A 25,797-nucleotide genomic window follows, 5' to 3' on the forward strand; every position below is an offset into this window, starting at 1 on the left:
ACTGACAGGAGCACCACCAAAATATCAGGACCTTTTGGACAGTCTGAAAAATGGATTGTGGGTGAGAGAGGACTTTAAAATCAGAGCTAATCAATAAAAATGAATGTATTAATTGAAATGGATGTTGCAGAGTCCCCAAATAAAGATAACTGAAAACCATTATTGTGAAAAAACACGGCGAACACAGAAGAAATATATTAGCTTATAAGAGGTCAGTGGAAGATGAAAACATTGAATCAACATAGAAAAAGGTGGCATTATGAAATGCATTCTTTGCCATATTATATTCAATATTTTTTTGTAGGTTTTTAAGATATATATTTGGTCTTTTTGCCTTTATTCATACAGTGCAGTGGGAGAGATGACAGGAAGCAAAGTGGGGGAGAGAAGGGGTCGGGAAAGGACCTCGAGCCGGGACTTGAACTCGGGTCGCCCGAAGTGCCAACGCGCCACATCAGAGCACTGCCCATAATGCAATCAGATCTGACTTGTTGTTTTATATGTATTTAAGGGGAAGTTCACCCCAAAAACATGACGTTAAACATGTTTAGAGAACTTACTGCATCTTCGCAGCACAAATGAAGATACTTTGGTGGCATCCAAGAGATTTCCAGTTGCAGGTTTTTACCAAGGTCCAGAAAAGTACTTAAAACATCGTTAGATTGGCCCATCCGCGCATAGTGGCTCTGTTGAATTTTTTTGAAGTGACGAGAATGCTTTATGTGCGAAAAACAAAACAAAATACAGACTTTTATCAATATATTCTCCTCTGTCTTGTCAGTGTATGGCACGCGTTCACAAGAGCACTTCTTTTTCATCTTCTTCTTAGACGAGAGCACTTTGACGCAAGCATATTAGGTTTGTGCGCCGAACCTGGCATGGTGCATGTCCCCTAAAATAATTCTGTATTTTGGTTTGTTTTTCGCCCATAAAACATTCTTGTCGCCTCTAAAACATTCAACAGAGCCACTATGGACAAATTTAACAATGTCTTTAATACGTTTCTGGACCTTGTCAAAAACTGACAGCATGATGTCTATGAGGAGGACAGGAAATCTCTCGGATGTCACCTAAATATCTTTATTTGTGCTCCAAAGACGCCGGAAGTTCACTAAACACGTTTAAGATTTTTCACTTCCTGTTTGACTAGTCAGTATGGATTGCATTGTGTCAGCATGTTCTTTAGTAGCTTGGATGTTGTTTATTGCTGCTTTTACAAGACGCGTGCTCCCTAGGTTCTGGAGATGTGTTACTTTCTAGGTAGCTAATAGAGCCCATGTTTCACATATGGGTCCATTAAAGCACAGCAGCAGACTCCTGACAGCAGGCTTCTGTATTTACAGCCTTAAATACCCACACAGAACACACATCCATATACTTGTAAAGTCCTGGAAAATGAAATTCTCTCAATACATCTCTAACACTCAGAAACACAGCGGGGAAAGCATTAGCGTTGAGTTACCTGGTTCTTTGACTAGAGACAAGATGGATTTGCCACTGTTGTCTTCATAGTACTGAAACCTTTGCACGCAATCGTCTTCATCCTTATAGGTGCAATTGACCGCATTCTTATCATGAAACACTATAGGGTAACATATGGTTACAAAGAGGGTCAGAATATCCAGAGGTCTTTCATGATTGGTATATAAAGCAATTTATTATTGTGAATTAAATTACAATAGGATTTGTTTTGATGAATGACAAAGCAAATGTGATAACAGTACCCAGATCATCCACCAGTCTGATTTCATCTCTGCAGATTCGACCGCATGTCTCATCGTCAAATAGTTTACCTCTTTTATAGTGTTTACACTCGACACAATCCCTAGAATAAAAAGATTTTTTTAAATAAAATGAAATGTCAACAAAAAACAGAAAAATACTCAATTGTAGTCACATGACCTCGTCTAGTTGCATGTTTTCTAAGATAATTATTTAATTATCAGCTTGAAAAAAACAGCTTTTCATCTAATTATGTCTTAAAATATCATAAGCATAATCCAGTAAAAAAAAGAGAAATCCAGAAACAGACATTAAAAATCAGTTGATATCATTTCCTATTCATGACATAGAAGGCCAGCTCACATGTGTTGCATTATGGGATACTGTAGTCTTAACAATGTCTAATACTATACATGTATATGTGTGTATGCACGCTTTTATATATGTATTCATAAGTGCAGTTTGATTTAAACCCTATATGGCGCCTCATACACGTGTCCTATGGTGTGACAGCAAAAATGAAAAAGAAAATGAAAAAAAACAATGAAGATAAATCTCTCTTACAATATTTTATGTTATAAATATAAAGTTTCATAAAATAATATATTATTAACTGTTTGTTTTATACATTTTTGCTGTCACACCATAGGACACATGGTACATTTCATTTGTCAACTACCTGTGAACATTTTTGATAACTTAACATACTGCAGAATTACTAGGAGTGTGGTACCCTCTTAAAGTTTTTTAAATGTAGCCCTTATTTATTCGCTAATATATTGATAATTTATAAAAATGTTATTTTCTGTTGGCAGTAAAACACTCACTTCTTCAAGGTGCAGGCATCAGGACAAGTTGGACATCTGTCGCAGGTGGAGCCGTAGGCCCCAGGCTGAGTGCACTCACAGCTTCCACAAACACACATGCCACGCCCACTGCACAGCAGCCCTAAACTGGACATGCAGGTGTCTGTGCGAGTAGAACAGTTACAGTTTTCCCCCTTCCAATCTGGATCACACTGGCAAAACCCACAGGAACATGTTCCATGACCTGGAATGAGACATAACAGGGGGAATCACACAAAGATGGAAACAAGTGACCAGATGACCAGAGCACAAAATGACTGTACAAAGCTCAGATGGGCACATGTGTAAAATGTTCTGTGAACCTTTATCCTTGGATAAATAATGTTTCATTATGTTTGACTTTCAGTGAGGTTAGTTTGAATGTGAGCCCATAATAATGTAAGGAGTTATACATTCCAAACATTCAAACATGGATCTTTCCCAAATACTGTGCTTAACATGGCTGACAAACTACATTGCGCTTTACTGTTGCCTAAAAAACGAATTTCATTTCTAAAAAAGGACATATGGTGCTGTGGAATGTCAAGAATGTGACAGATTTAAGAACAGCGATGATAAGCTTCATATACTTCGCTTTACTCCCATGACTGTATTTTTCTAAGGGGAGGCTGAGGCCTCATTGTGTGTGGTTTATACGTGTACAGTATAAACACGTGTGATAGTGTGCGATTATTACATTGGATGACTGTGGTGAGGAGGGGTTTGTGACTTGGCTAACCAAATGCAAAACAACTAAAACAGCATTTGGCATATAACTATTCTTCACAGAAAAACAAACCAGGACATGACTTTTCTTCCCGCATTGGGCTATTATTAGTTCAGTGACATCCTCAGTGAATGACAATGCAGAAAAGTTTTTTTCTGGATAACACTGGACTTTTGGGAATATCCTATTGAGGCCTTAAGAAACACATATACATCTTTTTTAAGTTTCTGACAGCCAACCAGGCCACAGCAATTGTATTAAACTTGGATACATTACGAAATCTTTCTAAAAAAAGGCTAAAGAAATCTGGTTCTGTTTAACAACAAACCAACCCTGGACATTTCACGAGAGTAACAATAGCAGTTGTGCAAAATAGTCATTTTACATAAACTATGTACCCATTTCAATGGAACATCAACACCTAATTTTTCGAACAAACACTCAAACAGGTCGACACATAGTATAGCCTGCCAATTTCCCCAGAGCATGTTTATTTATAAGAGGAGCAAGAGACCTTTTAGTGTTATTGTAGGTAATTCTTTCGAGGTGAGGTGATGCAGAGAATCTAACTCGAAAAAAAGAGGCTTTCGTAAAATGTGTAGCACGAAACACAAGTTACATCACATTCTGTATTCGTACAGTATACAGTACTTTCTACCATTGGTTACTTAAAGGGATACTTCACACAAAAAAATATTATTTTATAATTTACTATGTCACTATGACTTTCTTTCTTCTGCCGAACACAAAAAAATATATTTTAAACAACGTTTGTAACCAAACAACAATGGCCCCCATTGACTTCCATTCTATGGACAAAAACTATGGAGACATTTTTCAAGATATCTTCTTTCGTGTCTCACAGTAAAAATATTTGTATATAGATTTTGAACAACATGAGGGTGAATAAATAATAACAGGATCTGTCATCTATTCCTTTAAGATAACTTTTGAAACTAGTCCGGGCCATTTACCTTTAAACTCAAACTCAAGTTTAGATGGTAAACTCTCCTCACATTACACACACTTTATTTCCAAAATAATTTTGATCCTACCTGAGCAGAGCTCTCCTTTATACCGCAGGCAGCTGAAATCATCACACTCGCATCTTTTCCCCCACATCTTGCCGAAATCATTATTGTGACAAACACACTGCCCGCACACGCAGTCACCTCGGCCGCTGCAGATCACTTTGTCCGGCCCGCTGCAGGCTTCCTGCTTGGTGGGGCTGTAGTCTCCCTCTGCACACTCACACCTGGGGCCCAGTCGTCCCGGGTTACACAGGCATATTCCGCACTCGTAGGTGCCGTTGCCATGGTGACAGACGGGACTGTCAGGCTCGGCCTTCGCTTGGCATTTACACTCGCACTCGAAGTTGACTGTGATCTGCAGGGTGTCTTTGAAGCCTACGGGTTTGATGGTGAAGGTCTTGCGTTTCTGTTTGGGGCAGCCCCTGGCCCGAGCCTCTACTGAAAACGACACCTGGATAGACGGGACAGAGCATTCAAAATTCAATAAAACTATGTTTTATTTATCATTGTCAAAGTAGCCATGTATAAAAACCTGTGTGTGTGTGTGTGTATGTGTGTGCGTCTATATGATATATATATATATATATATATATATATGAGTCTTATCATTCCAGTTTTGACAGTGAGTGTGCAGTCTGCTAAGCATACAGTAATGCGTGACTGGGCAGACAATACGTGATTGACAGACAGTCTGAACCGAGGGCAGGGTAGCGTGAGTCAGAGCAGCACAGCAGAGAACAGGAAACAGGCAAGTCTGATGTCCAGACACACTCAGCAAAATGAGTAATGGGACATTACGCCTTTTTGTCCTGTACTGTATGTGTGTTTGTCTACAGTTAACTCTTGGGTTAGGAAGGGAGTAAAACCGCAAACATTCATGCAATTCATTTATCGAGGGTGGCAGATGACTGCACATTAGATATAGCATTTCCTCTTCATCCTCCTCCTTTTGTAGAACAAATACAGTTGAAAAGTGGGAATGACAGAACTTGACGAGAAGGGACGAATGGATAAATACTTCACAATACAAATAATTTTATAAGATAGCAAGTGTGAATAGGGTGAGATATAGAGATATGAAAAGATACAGAGAGGGAGATGAAACTGACTGTATCTCCTCTTTTGAGTCCAGAGCAAGATCTCAGTCCTGGGATGACCTCTCCGTTGAGACAAGTGGCATTAAATGTAAGACTGAGCTCTTCAGGAACATTCAAAAGCTCCAGCTCAACCTTGGAGCGCAGTTTCTGTTGTATACAAACAAACAGATCAGTAAAAACAAAAAGCTCTGAGTGAAGAAGAAATCTGGATGAGAGAACTCTCATAAAGTAACTGGTATTGAGCACAAACCTCCTTAAAGCGACAGTTCACCCCAAAATGAAAAATATGTCATCATTTACTCACCCTCTTGTCATTTCAAACCTTGTTACTTCCGCAGAACTGGAAAGTATGATGTTAACTGGCACCCATTGACAGGTTTTTTGTCCATTCAATAGAAGTGAATGGGTGCCATTGCTGTTCGGTTAGCAAACATCTTCAAAATAGCTTCTTTTTTATTTTGCAGAGGAAAGAAAGTATTACAGGTTTGAACAGACTGAGTAAACGATGACAAAATTGTCATTTTTGGGTGAACTATCACTCTTAGTAAAAAGGGGCCTCACAGCGTATGCGTCCTGTATTAACTGGATGACATTGTGCGAATCTTCAGACAGAATCCCCACGGCAGTGCCAGGAATTAGTTCACTGTAATTCTGCATGAGATATTGAGTAACAAACAAAAGAGAGAGATCAGTGAGAAGAGAAAGATCAGGCCAAAGTCATTTAACGTGAGCCTCAAAATAATATAAAAAGGAATAGTCTGGCATTTTACCTTATATAGTGAGTCTACATGGCTGGTCACAGCGAAAATGAGATTGATGTTGTTTTCAGACATTTTCTCTGTGATTAATGCCAGGGATGGGTAGTCCTGTTTAATTTCACAAGTAACATATTATCCAATAATACACTGAACATACCATACGTTAAGACACTGTACAGTATCAGTACCATAGTTGTCGACATGTTGTACACGTTGTCTGTGCCCACATGGCATTGGCCATCATTGGGCCGCACAATGCCCGCCAAGCGCCCGTCCAGCGCCACGTGTGTCTTGGCATCTGTGGTGAAAACTAGTAAGTGAGATGCATCCGGCCTCCAACCAATTTTTTCCTGGAAGAACAAACGAAGACAAAAATGGTCAAAAAAGAGTGCTCACATTACAAGAAGGCCAAAAACAACCTATTTTAAAGTTGTTTATAAAAGCGTGAAGTATGCTATTTGTAGTCGGTAGAGTATGTGCTCTCTGTAACTTGTTTAAAATCTCTAACCTTGCACACAGCTGCCTGTATGATGGCGTCAAAGCCTCCCTCTGGAGCATCTCTGTTGCGAGACACCTTCTGTTTCTTCACCTCCTCTGTAAAGCGGCTCACTTCTTCCGTCAGAGAGAGAACGTGTCTGTAGCCAAACTGAGGCTGACACTTGTATGGAATTCTATAATGTATATGAGAATGAAATGATTGTTGACTTTTTTGTAATAATGCGTTTTCTTACGGCGTAAGATAATACATTTTTTTTTTAAGTATTTTAATTTGTATATTGTATTTTTCCAGTTCAAATATCTAAACATTCTTGTATTCATGAACATCAATAAATATCTGGCGAGAGCGTACACCCCCTTGACTGTTTATGCACGCTACCATAATTGTGTTGTCCGTTCTGACCAACACATGGAATCCATAAAGGAAATAAACGTGGTGGTTTACTTTAACGATTTCTTATTGGTCCTTTTGGATATTTTTGGGAATAAAAAATATGACCAAAAATAAAGGATTTATGAATAGAATAACACTGCTTTAATAAATTGTATTCAGAAATATTTAAATGTGTATTTTATTGCCATCGTAGAGGTCCCTCTCTGCCCCCTTGGCCCACCTGCTAAAAGGGCCATTCGATGGAAAGTTTAGCCGCGGCTCTGCGGCAGACTTCCATCAAATCTAATTCAGCAGCCGTGGCAGACGGGGATCTTCACTTTGGATGCTGGGTGGACGAGATGAACTCGGTGGGAGGATGGTGTCATCCTTTTTCTCCTCATCATTGTCCAGAAGATGTGGGGATAACTAAATCGTATTCGATCAGAAAGTAGGCGATAATGATGTGAAAAAACTCGGATGTTAGAAAGGGAACCTAGAAGAACCGTTACTTGGCTAAACTTGTCTCTGCAATATTTTGAATTAAGAGTCCGATACCAAGCTCAACCACTAGATGTCAATGTACCATACGGTTTGTTTAAATGTGACCAAACTACAGGACCCATTCAACAAATTGTTTATTTAATAAAATGAACCTACAACAAAATTCAACACATCGTTTATTTAATATAATTGTTATACAATACAATTTTAATATTAACTCATATAAATATAAATTAAATAAAAATAGTTTTATTATTAGACACTAGCCAAACACAAACCGAAAGTTAACTGGGGGTACAGGCTCACGCACGTCCGATAAAAAATCAATATAAACTGCACTACAGACAACTGATATTGCAGCTTCATTATCCAGTATCCTAATACACTCTAGTTGTTAGTAGCACTGTTGGATTTTCCAGCTGTTTTAAGCATAAAGAGTTAAAGATAAGAGTTAAAAATATGATTTTAGTGTGAATGACTGCAAAGGAAATAAGCAGGTTGATAACATCAGTAACTGTGAAACCATAATGCCAAATATAGTGACGAGTGTTGGTCTGTAAACCTTTGCTGGGGCAAATGAGTCACAACATTCAATAAGGTGTTTTACAAAACCGCTTATTTTGTGTCTATCTCAGCATAAAAGATACCACACAGAGACAGTTCAACCAGAGGTGTGTCAAAATATTTAACATCAGATTCTGTCTGCCATCAACACCGGCCACTTACAACACGTAATTACCACCCGTCATCTGTAATGTTTATGTTGAGCGTGTAAATATATGTGTTTGTCATCACTTACGAATAGCAGGGATTTAACACGGCCTCCTGAGGGGAGATGTACATGTACGGAGAAACCGGTTTATCCACGAAAGCCCCGAAGCCCATTCGCAGATTACTGGTGGTTTTACTCATCTCTTCAGCCAGGCCCCGTCCAAGTTTCCGTAACTGAGACAAGTCATCGTTCATGGAGTAGGACAGGTCCATCAGATAATACAGATCCACGGGGTAATCCTCAACTTGCCGGACTTTAAGTTTGAAGACTTGAGAATCATCTATAGGAACCGAGAATAAGAATATAATCCAAGGGGAAAATGCAATGGCCTTTCACAAACGTAGTAGCTTTATCACATTTTACAATGGTAGAATCTACTCCAGTTACATCTGAAGCCGAACTCACCAGGTCTAAGAGTGATGTGCATGTGTTGTGGTTTGATTTGTGTGACATCGGTGGTAGATCCAGAGGCTTTGTCACTAAGAGGTTTGTCCTCTGTAACAGATGTTTTGCTGGTGGGATACTCTAGTGCTCTCTTGCTGCATCCTGCTTCTATAAGATTCTTCTTTAGGTCACACCGGGAAGATCCAGACACATTGTGTCCAAAACCCTGTTTGGGTACATATAGGTAGCACAGTTTTTGTAAAAGGGATAGTGTACCCAGAAATGAAAACCTGTATGACTTTGCAGAACACAAAAGAAGATATTTTGAAGAACGTTGGTGAGCAAACAACATTATTCCCTACCGAATTTCGTTGGCCACAAGGGTAAATAAATGATCACAGAATTTGTATTTTTTTGGTGTGCTATCCCTTTAATAGACTTTAGTCCCTTCCTCAATGGTGGGTCTGGCTCAGTCAGAGTAAAGATATGTTTGGTGGGGCCAAAATATGAGACTTGTGTTAAGTAAACAGCATTCTTTTTCTTCCTCAACATCATAATACTTTGAAAAAATGACACTTGTGCATAGCTTCCACAGCTTTATAATTGAAAACATTTTCAACTGTTTATACAATATTTAATTACAATTGGTAATGCTTGGTCAGACCATAGTCTGCCCTAATAGTGGTTTTCATTTGTTCTGTAAACTACAAAAGTGGTTAAATGGCGTTTTGATATAAAAGAAGACAAAATAAATCTTAACCTTGGAGAACAGTCAGCCGGAAATTTGACCACATGAAGCCTTTTTTTAATACTCACAAAACAATGATCTAAACATTGACACATATACTACCAAATGTCAACTGCTCAATATCTTTTCGCTCTGCAATCTCACCTATGACAATTTAAGTAAACATGCCACATTAAACACTGTAAAGCACCACACCTCTTCAAAACACCAAGCACAGGTAGGATGCACAGCCAGACACTGCTGACATGTGCTGGCACCTCGAGAAGTACAGATGTTGGAGCCTAAGAAAAAAGAAATTGAATACAGTATCTGATCTCCGGTTTCATTATGTAATGCATTGTAATAAAAGGAGCCGAGTGTGTCAACATAAGCTATAGCCGTACACAAAGGATTTTACAAACACACACTTCACATTCTCCCCCGATCAAAGGAAAGATTTATTAGATATTAGATGATCAGAGAACAACCTAATGCATATGAATGAACATGTTTTTTTATAGTGAAAATAAATCATCTGAAACCAGAAATATATCCAATAAACTGGAAACCAGAGAACGTACCTAGTCCGACATCTGTTTGGAATAAACAATACATCCATAAACTTAAGGCGAGTTTGGACAAAGTCTCCATCTCGGATAAGTGTCCGTGTTTCAGGAGTTGAACGCGCTTCACTACTTCACTTTTGTACTCGCCTCCCTCCTCCCTTAACGTTACAACACGGACACCAGAGTAACTCCAAATATAGAGTAAATTGTGGCAAAAGTGCGTTTATTTTCGTTGGGCTGGTGGGAGGCAGAGGAGTGGCCAACTTTTTCATTTGCTACAACTGGCAACCTTTAATACTTTCATGTCATCGTGATAAAAACATAGAAAAGGGATTTTTGTACTACGATCAAACGATGTACCGGCAGCCTATACCAATGACATAACTGAAATAACGTCAGATGTGGAACACATGATGAATTGTTATCATTGTTTGGATAAACAATGCTAACATTTAATAACTTGTTGTATTGCTTATATTGTTGTATTTGTTTCACATAGAACATGAAATGTTTTTATCTTTTCACAACAATATTTATATTTTAAAAAATCGCTTATTTTAGATCATGGTGAAGGTGTGAACTGCTACATGACAATCTCTTCTGATCTAAGTTTGGTTTCCTTATGCATTGCACACAGTGGGTTTTTTGCTTACAGCGGTCTGGCAAAGGCAGCATCTGTCCATCCACGCCGAGTTTGAGCTCCTCTTGCTCCGATAGTGAGGAATCTTTACTCCCTCTAGCGGCTGCTGTAATTATGTGAATTCTTTTAACTACCCTGCGATATAACTATGGTGTATTCTGACTGTGGCCATGTTGGTATAGAAGACTGTACCCTTCAATCTAGTTATTATTTAAAACATAAATAAACATTATCACTTACCACACATGTAGAATTTGACACAAAGCATTGGATGATAGTGACTAAATGTAAATGTTAAGACACATAGACACATGCACACCACTTCATATTTGTCAGTCAATAAAACACATCATGTACTCACCCACATGTCACTCCAAATCCTTTGTGCAAAACACAAAATATAAAAGAATGTTAGTAACCAAACAACATTGCCGTCTATTATATGGTCTCAAAACCACATTTTTCTAAATATCTACTTTTGTGTCCCACAGAAGAATCATATGCAGATTCTAAATGACACGTGGGTGTATAAATGATGATAAAATGTCTTTAACCACAGCACAGGACATAAGACCAAACTATGCTGTATAGTGTCATGATTCTGCCTAATCTTGTCTTGGTTTTCTGGTCTAGGGGCAGAATCATGACAGACCCACGTGTTTTATGTGGAGAGAAACATGTTATGGTCAATCAGGACATAATATGTGTTCTCTCCAGTCTCGTCATTGGCCCCGCCCCTCTCGTTCCTAGTATTGCTTTCCTCCTGTGTCTCATTACCCACACCTGCCCATTGTTATCTCCTTTGTTAGTTTTCCTATAAGATGCCCTCATGTCTATTGTCTTGTGCTTGTTCGTTTTACTTGTATCCTGTACATGTCCCTGCGCTGTATGTGGTGTTCCTGGTTCCTGTATCTTGTTTGTATAGTTCTAGTTTCTTGTTCTTGTTTTTCTAGCAGTTTGTTTTTGCCCCCCATGTGGGAAGTATTTGTTTTCAATTTTGTATTTTAGTTTTGCGTAGTGTTTTCTCCCCATTGCGGGTGTTTGTTTTGTGTTTTATATTAAAGTCTGTTTAACCCCTTCATCACCAACGCTGCCTGCAATTGGGTTCTTCCACCACGATCACGACAGTATAGATAGTTTCAAAGCAACAACATAAACAAACATTACTGCGCATGCATGCTTTACTTGCAATACATCCGCAAAGAATAGAGTCCCTGCAGATTATTCCTGATGACAGGCTAAATAAATAAAAAATAAAATAAAATAATAAAATTCCATTCCATTCCATTCCATTCCATTCCATTCCATTCAATTTTATTTATATAGCGCTTTTCACAATTTGCATGGTTCCAAAGCAGCTTTACAGGGGAAATAAGAATAATAATATATAATATAAGTAAAACATGAATAGTATTATTAGCCACTGGCCAGACCGATCAATCAACACAGACCGGAAGTTAACTTCGAGCCAGGTGCGTGCGTTCGATGAAACATCTATATAAATATAGTTTTATTTATTATATGTGAAATATAAAATATATGCTACAAATGAATGTCTAAATTAAAGCATTTCTTTGACAAATATCTTTTATCTTATTTATTATCAACAAAAAATTAAGTTTAAAATGATTATTTAGGTCTTGTGGTCTTTGTAGCATCTGACCTCCAGATTAAGTCCTCTAACAGCTCCTTTCTGATTCTGAAGGCATTCACAGATAAAGCTCAGTGGAACTGCCGGGGTATTTTTAGAGGGTCTATCAGCATCCTTTGGATGTGGCTGTGGATTGACAGGACAAGTGTGGCCGGCAGGATGAAGGAAGGAGGTCCTGGATCTAGACCATGCACCCCCACCCGCCAAACCAGCATTCCAATAAAGAGAGAGAGAGACATAGCGCCTGTTCACACTTCCTCCCACCCCCGTTTTTCCCCACACACCTCACATGTTCATGACCCGTGGGGCATGATATCTGCGCTCACCTCTCAGGACTGGCAGAAGCACTGCTGGCAGTGAGGGCCACTGAGGACAACTGAAGATCCAGGGATGGGACAAGACTACTGAAGGGAACAGAGAAAAAATATTAAAAGGCACTGAAGAAAATTAGAAAAATGGTGGCGGAGGAAGTAGTTGTGATCCTCTCCGGAGGTGCACCATGGGGTTTCCGATTGCAGGGAGGAGCTGAGCAACAGATGCCCCTTCAAGTGGCAAAGGTAAGGGGACGTAGGATTGGAGAGCCTATACCTGGATAACCCGAAGCGTGTTTCAATGAATCGTAAATTTAAAACAAGATCATTTCTTCACACTTTCTTCATTCAAAATCTGGACATGACTCATTCATTGGTGCCACCCAAAAGAAGATGTTTTGAGAAATGTCTTGTGTCCATATAATGGTAGTCAAGGTGGACCAATGCATACCTATGTTCTTCAAAATATCTTCTTTTGTGTTCTACAGAAGAAAAAAGTCATACAGGTTTGGAATTAAATGTAGGCGAGTAAATAAGTGAAATAATTTGTATCTTTAAAGGCGTTGTTGTGATGTCATACACCAGCTATCTCAAGCACATCATGCTTAACTGTCCAGATTAGTCTGCAACATTTGCATATAATCTAAATATAACACTGTAAATTGCTCTTGTCAGATCTATCACCTGATAGAGAAGGATTTTTTGTGAAATGTTCATAACCTTCTGTATAGTAACATGTGAAAATGTGTGTAGTAATGTGCGTGTACAAGTCAAATTAATTTTGTGTTATGCGTGTATAACATCTGTTGTTTGAAACCAATTTGAATACATTTGTTTTACTGCAAATAGATTTTTAACAGGTTTCAGAATGTGCACAAATGCATTTTGGATACTTATAGTACTTGTCTCTTATTTAATAAGGGCAAACATATCAATAAGATAATACAGTCACATCATTTTTAACTACAGGTCCCAGGCCACTCCTTTTATCTGTTGATAAATGTCTATTCAAGAGCTTTTTGGCTCTGTGCTGCAAGCATGCCTGTTCCATAGATAAAGCTGAGAGGCTTTCCAAGCGTACCTCTTCACTCTTATCTAATTGACAGCTTTTTATACGGCTTTCTCTGGAATCCAGATCTTTCAAAGAAGCATTCTCACACTTCTATCTAAATGACCATGTTATTTCAGGACTGAGTAGAATTACAGCCACACTCACTACTTATAAACACAGTGAGCTACATTTGTGAAGCGACAACTGTGGCAATGCATTTTGCCTGATCTAAGGGCTATTTTGGAAGGATGAGCAATGGCCGAGGCCATCTGGGCCGCTCTGACTTTCCATGTTCAGGACGAGAATTTAGACATTTAGCAGACGCTTTTATCCAAAGCGACTTACAGATGAGAAGACAGATGTCATGCTTAGATGGTCCTAGGCTTTTTGCATTTAGATAAATACATTTGTTTGGGAAAAAAAGGAAAAGCACCAGGGAGTTCCTTCAGTACGCCCAATGTCACCTCTGCAAAGTCTGTCCCATCTGTGTTGCAGTGTGGCCTTCTTTTCCATCACCATCTCTACTTTTAATTGAGCTATTCTGATCCGGCAGGGTCTCTGAATGCTGGTTTTAATCCTGGCATGTGATTCGACCTCAGTGACACTTGCTCTGCTAGCAAAATTTAACTCTCAAACTGCTCAAGGTTTTGAAAATGTATGAAGACATCAAGAGCGTTCTCATTACTCATAATGTTGTGTTTATAATGTAAATGCCATTCGGCTATTCGGATACATTTAATTCTCCCTTGGCTCTGTTACTTGGTTAGTATTTGTAGGACGATCCGCTTCTAGACACATTCGTTGAGTTTTAGGTGGAATCTTTTGAACGTGAGTGACAACTGACTTTTTACAATGGTTGAGCACTTTATTTAGGATGAACACATGGTGAATTCATGACATGCTATGCTTCAGGTCTGCCAATAGGCAACAGCTGCCCTGGCACCAGCTGCACATGTTGTTCCCTCTATTCGCATTCTCAGACCATTTGATCTGCAATAAAAATCTGTGGGAGGTGAACAATAAAGCTTTTATCTTTGACTCCCAAATTAAGACAAATAATTATTAGTATTTTTAAATATTGTTATTGGAAAGTGATTGCTAGATTTGTCAGTTAGAAATGTTCCCACATTTACCCTTCACACAGTTCTCACTGTTGTTTGGAAACAAAGCTGGAAACGTGGCCAGACGTTTAGCCTGGTACGTGTTAAAGAAGTGAGTGTTAGAAAGTGCTGTCTTATCTGACAGATGACCTCAATAATGCTCTGTATTCTTTTCAGAGATGAAAAAGGACAATTTAAGTTGTTGCAAATCTGTACACATTTCTTTGTTCTGATGAACACAGAGAAAGATAATTGAAAGAATGTTAGAAACCAAACAGTTCTTGGCCATCATTGACTACCATATACATTGATTTGTTATGTTCTGTTGAACACAAAGAAGATATTTTAAAGAAAAGCAAACGGTTCTGCGGGCACTTTTGACCTATTTTTCCTAAACCGCTGTAGTCAATGGTGGCCAAGAACTGTTTGGTTACAAGTATTCCTCCAAATATCTTTCTCTGTGTTCACCAGACCTAAGAAATCTATACAGATTTGGAACTCGAGGGTTAATGATGACAGAATTTTTATTTTGGGTAAATTGTCTCTTTAAGACTGCTTTCCCCCTCCCAATTTGTCAATATGTTGTTGCAAATGCAACTCCAGTTGGATGAGTCCTATGTTCTAAAGGTCTATGGCAATTGCACAAAAGATACGGCCAATAGTTTTGTAATCAGGTTTTATTTTAAGACTTTCCATGTTGTAAATGGTCTTATATATGGACTTATATATGGGCTATTAGCTATTACTGATGGTATGAAAAGTCCACCGACTCTGATTTGAGTCCATCAGCGAACTGCTCAGGCCGACAGATTATTCATTGGTTTATTAGTAACACATGCTGTTAGTCATTGTATTGTATTCTGCTGCGGGGGAACCTGGCTGCAGTGGAACAAAGAATCATTAAGTCAAGTCAGTTTTATTTATGGGCTATAGAGGTTTTCACAATATACATTGTTTCAGGTTTTACTAGTTGAAAATTTATTTTACTTGTGTTTAAATTCACTAAAGTTATCATTGGAGGTGTTTCATTCAAACAGATATGCCTTGAAGAATCTAAAATGTATACAGTACAAAGTTTTTGTTTGTGCAAAAAAACCCAGTTCTTCTCTGACTATAGAAAGTGAACATAGTAATTCAGTTTTATATTGTTAAATATTCGTTCAACTTCTCACTGATCTTACTACATTTAGCAGTAGCACAGATGAATTGTTTCCAGCCATTTAAGCTTCCTCTGTCTCCCCCTGGGGCATAGGTGAGAAAACGCAGCATGGCTTGCAGGGCAGGTCTCCGAGAGACAGATGAGCTGGTGTCAATCAACGATATCCCCTGTGACACACTGTCTCATGCTGAGGCTATGAATCTTATTGATACTGGCAGAGGAAACCTCCATCTGCGAATCAAAAGGTCAGAGTGAGATCACAGTTGTGTTTTTAGGCGTGCTATTAAGTTCCTTCTGAATTAATCACTGTGTATTTTACTCAGGGCCCCAGCGGCATTCCAGTCCGTGGTGCTCCTGGGTCGGGCTCCTTCCCCCCGTATTGATAAAGAGTATCGAGCAGCATTAAGAGCTCTCTCTCCCCCGCTCACCTCTAATCCTCCTGGTGTCAACAGAGCATCGCTCATGTCTCCCACCGGTGGCCTTGAGTGTCTTACATCCCCTCCAGACAGCGAGGCGTACTATGGTGAGACGGACAGCGACGCAGATGTGGTGGCCCTAGAGAGGCAACGCAGACAGAGACGACGAAGCCCAAGCAGCTCACCCGCCAAAAGCCCAGGACAAGTCTCACCCCAGGAGGAGGAGACTTCGGAACTCAGTGGCTATGAAAGTGCACAGGATTTGAGCTGGGCAGTACCTGACATGAATGGAATGGCAAAGCACCACGCGATGCCAGGGGTGGCCCGTAAAGAGGTGGTCTACCAGCCTCAGCAGCCTGAATGGTCGCACAGAGAAGAGAATTCATCTGAGAATTCTGACCAAAGTCCACCCGGAACTGCAGAAGTGGACAGTGGCTTTCAGGAGCCGCCCTCTGTACCTCTTGTTTCTCCAGAACGGGCCAAGGGGGCTCTCATGTTGGCATCTCACAGACTGATGGTACCCATGGTGGGCCCCGTGAATAGACCAGTGGATGAAGAACTTAGTGATACATATATGGACAAGGCCAAGCAAGCTAGTGAGTATCATTTTTTTACTATGAACTACATAAATATAATTGTTAAAACATAAAGAATATAGTGTTTCTATAGGTTTCTATATTTCTATATGTCACTATATCATCCTGGACCATGCCATGTATACCTTATGGAAAGGTGTTACGTGTTTAGATCAACACTAATTCTAAATTGTGTGTTATGTAGGCTACTATATTTTTTCTTAAATTCTAGTCAGATTATATCAATAAACAAGACAATAATCATATAATAAAATAAGTGTTTGTTGAGCAAAAATAAAACAGGAAATAAAAAAATACTACAAATAAACTCATTTATATATGAAACGTAAATAAGTTAATTTATTTAAACGAGTTATCTACTAACTATCAGAGAAAAGCCGTTGATACACAACGTTCGAGATCGGTTTAAGGATATTTCCAATTTCAAATCCGGAAATAACGACAGGAACTATAGCCGCCGTTATTCCGGGTTCGAGGTGGGAAATAAACAAAATCCGAGTTGCATAAAACGCTGTATCAGTTCAATGACTGTAATTTCTTTATAAACCACAGCACCAATGTTTTAAACAGCGTTTTGAATTATATTTCTACAAGCATTTAAGCCTTTTCATGACTACCTGTTTGAAAGTATGAGCATTTTAGCTACCTGCACAAGTGGGATGTTGTTGCCTGCCCCGCCCCCGTCCCCATTGCCTTGTGCTTGTATTTCGTTGGATCGTTACACTTGTTACAGATTTTGTTGCAAATTTAAAGTAATACTATTTTAATCTACAATTCACAACAGTGATTTTTTTTGTCTTTCCACATTCAAGTAGAAAGAAGCTGCATTTGCCTGTCTTTTACCTACATTGAAAATAGCAGGCCATGGGGATCATTAATAGTTTGTGGGTGAAGTTGGTTGTCTTTGGCAACTTTAACTGTTAGTATTTTAAATAATTGATAGAGTTTGTGGTGGGATAAACTACATGTGCTTTACAATGTGTCGACCGATGCACATAAAACAATTAAACATGTATCTACCTAGAGTTGAATAAATAGGCCTATGTGCAAAATCTAAATAAGTGTTTCTGTAAGTAAACAAATGTGTTTATGTTTGTCTATAGTTCTGCTTTTGAAGACTATAGATAGAGAATGTTGATTAAGAATATTCATAAACTTGCTGTGTGGGATTTACATTATAATTGAGCTCACAACAAATGATGATGATGATAGGAGTTCGTACAGTAGCGCTCTGCTCATGGTTTAAACAGGGGAGGGGGACTGGACGGAAAAGGTGGAAACTATATTTGTCATCTGACTCAGGCCTATAATACAGACCAGTGTTGCATGCTAGGAAAGGCATGTCCAGTTGCTCTGTAGTGTCACTGTCATTTTATTCTCTCCTTTTGAACTCTTTTTGCTATACTAATAATAGCACAAATAATCTGCAAAGAGTTTTGTCTCTTTATTGAATTCTAACCACTATTATCAAAGTATTGTGTTCATGTTTCTCATTTAAACCTTCAAAACATGCTTACGTAACAGAGGCCAGCTACTGAAGAGCTGTGCAGTGTGTAAACCTCACTCCCCAACCAACAGAGATGCTCTAGCGTCAGACACTACAAACTGTGGTCTTTAGCCTCCTTGTTAGAGCACCCGTCTCCTGTCTGGACCAAACAATATATCTAGCTGATGGGGTGCTAATCCCTCCCCCTAAAAGCATTCAGGCTGGGTTTTCCATCTAATGGCACCCTGCCTACAGTCTGAAGGTCACTTTGCTTTCAAAGACTAGAAGAGTAGGAGAAATTCTGAAGTTCATGCAAAAATAAGTTTTAGTATTTAATTCTGTAAGTTGTTTGTGAGTTCTCTCATGTTTCAACATGTGTGTCAGAGGCTAAGCGTGCAGGGAATGGAAAGGGTCATTGACAGCTGCTTTTCTCTGTCACTGTAAGTGATGATATTACAGAATCAGGGCATTCAGACAGATCTGGTATAAAGGGATGGAGTGGTGTGCACACATGTTTTGTGGCAGCACAGTGGGGGGTAAAAAGCTTGGATACATAAAACTGCTGTGCCAAAGGATGATATCATTTTGTTGGGGTAGAACTTTTAAAAGTTTTGAGCAAGCACATTGTTTAAGGTGTCAGCATGTATGAATATCAGCAATGAGCGGTGAGTATTTTGATCTTAGAGACCCCACATGACGGGTCGCCCAAAGCCGTTCAGCCAGAGACGGAAGTGTGCCCAAACAGGTGGGAAATGTCCGTTAGCACTGGTCATTGATTAAAATAGCCCAAATGACATAATGGGGTTTCTTTGGGTCTGTGAGAGGGTGTTGTGGTTTGACAAAAGGTCTTTAAAAGGCCTGACCCCTGTCTATGGACTGGGTGATTTTACACCAATGTGGGCAGAGGACCCAAGTAGTTCTGGCTGTGCTCCATTAGTGTGTTTGGGCATGTGCTGCCAGTAAGGCTGAACAATATGAGAAGCCTCACATTGCCTGGAGCGGTTGAACATGAAGAGCACATCTACGCAGGTAAAGTCTGCAGGGTTTTTGTGGCGCTTCAAATACGCTTTGGATTGAAATACTGAAAGGAAAATTATGTTTTATTGGGCAAATAATATTTTTGGAAATAATACTTGATTGAATGATCTACAAGTTAAAAGGAAAATAGGCGTTATTGTTATAGTAACATTAATTTTAACTTTTGGGTATTGGGGTTCTCTTATATAATTTCACTTTTAATTTAATGAAAAATAAATAGCAAAACAGTTGTATTTTGATACTTCTTATCAATATATTGTTGTTTATTGATCCCCTTTACTGCTTATATTGTATACAGATAATTATAAAGTATTTTTTTTATTTGCACAAACCTTTCAAATGAGATTATTCTGATCCAACCTTTTTGTTTTGTGGATGGTATATGCTTTACATATTAGACTGAAATATCGTGCCTCTTGATGCTTTTGGGTTTGTTTGTTAAGGCAAATCAGATGTCTTTACTCTGTCTTTTAGCACAGAGACCAGTTCTCCAGGGACCGACTTGTTCAAGCTGTTAGAATGTGATGGGCTATTTGTAGAGGAGATTGAGCTCCAGATTTACCATGAGGGTTTCTGCCAGACATTTCAGCATCCAACCCACTGCATAATGGTGTCCTTTATCAGAGCTATTCTGCCTCGACTAGAAAGTTTGTTCCATTTATTACGATGCCAACTTGATTTATCACAAAGTGGTATCTGATTTGGTTTGTTTTTACCCCTCATCAGTGAAGGTGCTTTTTATATAAAAGTCGTAAATGTCACTATATAGAAAACTCCTCCAAACAGGCCTGACATGCCATGATACAAGATACAAACTTTTGATTCCCTGATTGATGTTGTTTCCAATGCCTCTACGGGTAATGGAAAAGAACAACACTGTTTGTCATAAACTAATGTACTGAAAGGTTAAACATGACATCAAAAGTATGAGCCATCATACAGTAAAAACTTTATTCAGAAGCAGCTCTATATAACTGACTCTATTTTACACCCAACATGTAAATTTGCAATGTTTTTTGTTTTAACAGTATTTGCCAAAGTGTGAAAATATGGTATCAAAAGACTTGGCTGTGTACGCACATTGTCAATCTATATTGTAAATCAATAGAACCAATTTAATTAAAATAAAAGTCTAATTTGTGTTTATTTCCATTTTATGAGAAACATATGGGACAAAGTTGATAGGCTACTTAAAGGAACAGTTAACCCCGGAAATTAAAAGTCTTAATTTGCAACGTGCACAGGGACCTTATTGATCATCAAATGAATCAAAGAAACGGTAGGCCTAAGTGAAAAACCCCACAGGAATTGAATGACATAATAAACTCTAGACACCACAATCAACAGTAAATTACAATAAATACAAAACATCAGTCTAAATAAAGAAAATAGGAGCAGAGTAGCAACCTGCATAATGTTTTTAACGCGATTGCAGAGGTGCGTTAGGTGATGTCAAATACGTCTTATTGCGCATGCTTGGAGTGTTCAGGATTATGAGTAATGTAGTTTCTCATAACAACGTCATGTTTCATGCTACATCAAGAAATGCTCCTCATCTTAATTGATTGAGAGATAAACAAAGAAGGACTTATTTCAGTGAGGTTGCGGTGGTAGGCTTAGGCAAACTATGGCATCAAAATTGTACTTTTTAGGAGCTAAAAAGAGAACAGTAGAGAAAGAAAAGCAAGCTCAAAATAAAGGTTTGTTCTGCTTTACATTGTTTAATGCGTAAACTAATTCAAATAAACCAGAACGATGTCCATAACCTTCATAAATGTAACCCACATGAAAAAATTATATTAGTAAACTCTATAGAATTTACAATTTGTCCGAACTTATCTTTATTTAAATCTGTTTATATACAGTTGTTGCACTATAGCAGCTTTCTTTACTATGTTCCACTTGCCTAGGGCCCCACAACCCCACGAACCAGCCCTGCTTTAAATGTAATGCTTTGTGACACTGCTCAAGTAAAACGCATTAAAAGTACTCCTTATTGATTACTATCCACATTTTGTTTCTCTCCTCAGAGCTACACAGGGGTGAGAGCACACAGGATAAGCAGGTGAAGGAGGCTAGATCCAAGTGCCGAACAATTGCCTCACTTTTGACTGACTCCCCTAACCCACACTCTAAAGGTGTGCTCATGTTCAAGAAGCGACGACAGCGTGCAAAGAAGTACACTCTCACCAGCTTTGGCAGTGTGGACGGAGAGAGCTACAGTACCACTGAGGGAGAAACCGAGGACGAAAGCTTTTTTCCTGGCAGTGATTCTGAGCTTGATGAGGACGGTTTTTCGGCTGCACCAGACCTCACTTGGGATAGCGGTTACTTGGATGTTCTAGATAGAAGAACTTCAGCGTGTATTGAGCCTGACAGAGATGTGAAAACCAACCTGGGTCTAAACGCAACCTCGGGTAAAGGGGCGCAGCTTTTTGAACAACAGCGGAAAAAAGCAGACGAACATACGTCAAACCTGGTTACACCCTCCGTATTACCTATGTCAAATCACCTGGGAGACACAACATTGGCATATACCCCATTTACTCCAGTTGCACCCTTGACTACTTCTCATAGTACCAATATGGTGAACGGGGAACCTTTAGTGGTCAGCAGGACAAGCGTTGTGTTGTCCTCCCCGGGCCAGACGCCGATGCCATCTATGGCAGGAACTTTACCAATGCAAGCAGACTCATCGGTTGCCAGCTCAGTCCACAACAGAACTGCCAGGCCATTTGCCCCAGGCTGTGTAAGCCACAGAGCAGCAACTGCTCCCGTAGTCTTTAGACCCAACACTACCAAAAAAGCTGAATCACAGATCAAGGCTGTCTCTGTGGCAACAATCCCAGCTTCCTTTTCTCCTTCTAGCTCAGAGGTGAAGAAAGCTGTATCTACAACCTCACTGTTTATCCCTGCCAGACCGGCCACCTTCAATGGCCCTTCCTCGGTGATCGGTCCTTCCTCTTTGCTCTCTCCTTCCTCTGTCACTTCAGGTCCGTTTTCACCTCCCCCTTCAAATGCTCCATTCTACTCCCCAACCTATTCCAGTTCCTCTGCTCCTTTTTCTCCAACAGCGTCTCACGTAACATCCTTAAATTCCCCATCTGGTATGGTCCAGCCTTATTCTTCTCAAATACAGGCAATGCCCCTCAGTCCTCCTCACCACAAAGTTTCTGCACAATATCAGCCATCTCCACCTGTTCATGTGCCAGCACAACCCTTCTCTACACCCCTTACAAATGCCCCAGCCCCTCCCAATGCCTTTATTCATGCCCCTGCCCATCCTAATGGCTTTACTCATGCCCTTGCCCCTCCCAATACCTTTACTCATGCCTTTGTCCCTCCCAATGCCTTCGCCCCTGCCCCTCCCAGTGCCTTTACTCATGCCCCTCCCCCTTCCAATACTTTAACTCATGCCCCTGCCCTTGTCCCTGCTCCAGCCTCTGTTCATGCCTATGCACCTGTAACACCAAATGTGCAAACTTCCCCAACCCACAAGGTCTCTTTCAATCCATACATCTCTGTGGCATCCACTACACCAGAATTACCAGATACACCAATGCCCCAGCAGTATCAAGAAGCAAAATCCACAGAGGGAATCTCTTCTCGAGAAGAGCGGGTATCAGTACCTGGCCGTACTGGCATTCTACAGGACTCTCGTCGTCGTGGCAGCAGCAAGAAACCAATGTTTAATACCCAAGAGGAGAAGAAGCCTCAGGCATATAACCCTGAACTACTGTCTCTAGTGCAGAACCTGGATGAAAGGTCCCATTCTGGTGCGGAAGCTGGGTTTGAGTCTGGCCCTGAGGAAGACTTCTTCAACCTGGGTGCTGAGGCTTGTAACTTCATGCAGGCACAGAAAAACAAGATGCCACCACCAGTTGCTCCTAAAATAGGTCGTCCAGCCCCTGAGATTTCTCAGATGCAAGGGAAAGGGGCAGAGTTGTTTGCGCGCAGACAGAACCGCATGGACCGCTATGTGGTGGATAAACACCCAAAATCTCCAGCACAGCCTCGTGATCCTTCACCCACCCCCTCCCTTCCAGCTCACTGGAAATACTCTCCCAATATACGTGCCCCACCACCAATCAATTATAATCCACTGCTGTCACCATCCTGTCCCCCAGGGGCACAGCGCAGTACCAAGGCTAACAATGCATCAAAAGTTGGGGTTAAAACAGCACCTGGCCAGCACAAACCTGGCATCAAGGCTCTTGACTTTGTGAGCAGGCAGCCATACCAGCTCAACTCCTCCTTGTTCAGTTATGGCGGTGGAGTCCCTCAGACCACCGCCAGTTATCAACAGCAGCAGAATGGTGTAAGCATGACAGGAAATTCCATTATCATGCCAAAGCAGGTCCCAGCAAGCCGTGTGTATGAAATCAAACGTTTCTCTACACCTACTCCCATGTCTGCACCCACAGCCCTCTCCCCTACTGTAATTGCCCCTCGCTCCGCCACCACTCTTGGGGAGCCAATGTGGCGTAGTGATGTCATGTCCCCACCTCCTGTTGCTCCTCGACCCATTGCACCGTTCTCCCCACCACCCCCTGCACCGACAGCAGCCTTGCCTGCTCTTCCCAAAATATCGAATGCCCCCGTGCCTAATTCAGTGTCAATTCAACAGCCCACAACTCCCCTGCAAGCCTACACCCCATTCCAGGCAGCCAAGCAGTTCCAAAGTGCCCCAAATTTGAGTCCCTTGTCTGCAGGTCTACGATCCTCTGTGTGTGGAAGCAGCCAGAACCTGCGGGTACCGAGACCTCGCTTCAGTACATCAAGTATGGGGCTCCAACCAAATGTGTGGAGGCCTGGATCCATGCTATACTGAGAATCCACTGTGACACTATTTACCAGCCAGGAGCAAGAGCACTTATGTGCTTGAGCTCTGTTCTGTCAAACTAATTGTTTGATTACAGGAATATGACAAAAGCATCCGTCACAGAACTGTCATAGTTTTCTGCATGGTCACAATTTGTTCTTTTTATCACTCTACAAAACTTGAAGTGATAGTTTACCCAAAATTTTAAATTCTGTCATAATTCACTCCCCCTTTTGTCCTTTTTAACCTGTATGACGTTCTTTCTTTTGCAGAGCACAAAATAAAATGTTATGAAGAATGTTGGTAACTAAACAACGGCGGTAATTCACTTCTATTGTACGGAAACACAACCAATTCAAGTGAATGCAGGAATACACCATTGTTCGCTTACCAACATTCTTCAAAATGTCTTCTTTTATGTTCTGCAGAAGAAAGAAAGTCATACAGGTTTTAAATAACAAGAAGGTGAGTTAAAGATGGCAGAATTTTAATTTTTGGGTCCCTTTAATGTACCCAAGATTTATTCATTCAAGATTTATCTGATTCATACTGTCAGTTTAGATTTTGTGTGCTTTTCAGTACATACAGTTAACGTGTTTGTAGAACCATAGGATGAAATAGCACAGTCACTACTTGTTATAGGAACTACATAAAAGGCACTAATGTCTGATAACAATCAGTTTTGATGTACATGGGGCAACAAGGAAATTATAGCACTGAATTGTGATTGTAGTTTGCCACAAGAAAAAAAGTGATGTTGGGTTAGAAAACTGTGTATGACGAAATATTGTGCCAGTAGATACTTAAGTTCAGAATCATTATAGATTTGAGCACAAATGATACAGAATGTTCAGAGATGTGTTTGTGACGGATGAAAGAGGTACAAAGATTGTGACAACAGCTGAAATGATTTAGAAGAAGAGTCCTGGAGAGATGATACCAACCAGTCCGTGCTATGCTCACGCTCTTGAATTGCTAGTTTATAATCTCGCCTCTGTTTATGTCTTTGCTTTTAACTCCATAAATCCTAGGGCAAGGTATGTCTTGTGGCTTGCTCTGAGGCTTTGCGTCCTGCTTGACAGGGATCAAAATGGATGCTTGATGCATGTGCTCATTTCATCCTCATAATGCGGCAGATGTCGAATTTGGAGATTGACTGAGCATTTTGAAAAGCATGTCAACTCAGCTCTCTGGAATTGTGCTGGAGCCTTTTCGTATGACAGCTTAAGATAAACGAACCCAGAAAGCACTGCTTTATCTGTATAACGTATTATTCGAATGCGACATCCGACCAATTCTTTGCGGCACTGGCTCTCATTGTGAATAATATTTATGCCAAACAACTATTACATTCGTATCGATCACTTGCCTGAACTGTTCAGCAGCAATTGTGAAATACGGACATGACTAGTTGAACTTTGCTTTTTTTAATAAGAATTATAACCGATGAACTAAATGAAGGACATGGAATGGTGGGTACCATTTTCTTCTAAGGATGAGATGGTTGTTTGGAAGTAAATGTATTG

The 25,797-nt window shown here is 40.0% G+C and overlaps 2 protein-coding genes across 2 annotated transcripts in view; one reads left to right on the forward strand and one right to left on the reverse strand.

Annotated features, from left to right (window-relative positions):
* itgb3b (integrin beta 3b) overlaps positions 1-10,198 on the reverse strand; it is an 11,706-nt gene extending 1,508 nt beyond the window's left edge. The window contains exons 1-14 of the mRNA XM_079476964.1: positions 10,017-10,198; positions 9,652-9,737; positions 8,730-8,934; positions 8,352-8,604; positions 6,689-6,851; positions 6,369-6,530; positions 6,193-6,288; positions 5,984-6,073; positions 5,435-5,569; positions 4,350-4,776; positions 2,550-2,772; positions 1,725-1,825; positions 1,463-1,582; positions 1-43 (exon numbers count right to left, since the gene is read on the reverse strand). The exon at positions 1-43 is cut by the window's left edge and continues 124 nt beyond it. Coding sequence (XP_079333090.1) covers positions 1-43; positions 1,463-1,582; positions 1,725-1,825; positions 2,550-2,772; positions 4,350-4,776; positions 5,435-5,569; positions 5,984-6,073; positions 6,193-6,288; positions 6,369-6,530; positions 6,689-6,851; positions 8,352-8,604; positions 8,730-8,934; positions 9,652-9,737; positions 10,017-10,086 — 2,174 coding nt within the window. The 5' untranslated portion in view covers positions 10,087-10,198. The remainder of the gene's footprint in view (positions 44-1,462; positions 1,583-1,724; positions 1,826-2,549; positions 2,773-4,349; positions 4,777-5,434; positions 5,570-5,983; positions 6,074-6,192; positions 6,289-6,368; positions 6,531-6,688; positions 6,852-8,351; positions 8,605-8,729; positions 8,935-9,651; positions 9,738-10,016) is intronic.
* A 2,549-nt stretch (positions 10,199-12,747) lies between these two features.
* On the forward strand, positions 12,748-24,280 carry synpo2lb (synaptopodin 2-like b; the record flags this gene model as incomplete). The annotated part of the gene is made up of 5 exons (XM_079477310.1): positions 12,748-12,849; positions 16,007-16,158; positions 16,237-16,925; positions 21,480-22,739; positions 22,890-24,280. 5 exons carry the CDS (start codon positions 12,748-12,750, stop codon positions 24,278-24,280), a joined length of 3,594 nt encoding a protein of 1,197 aa, XP_079333436.1.
* Between the last annotated feature and the right edge of the window lie 1,517 nt (positions 24,281-25,797).

Source organism: Barbatula barbatula (genome assembly GCF_947034865.1).
Source record: "Barbatula barbatula genome assembly, chromosome: 16".
NCBI lineage: Eukaryota > Metazoa > Chordata > Actinopteri > Cypriniformes > Nemacheilidae > Barbatula > Barbatula barbatula.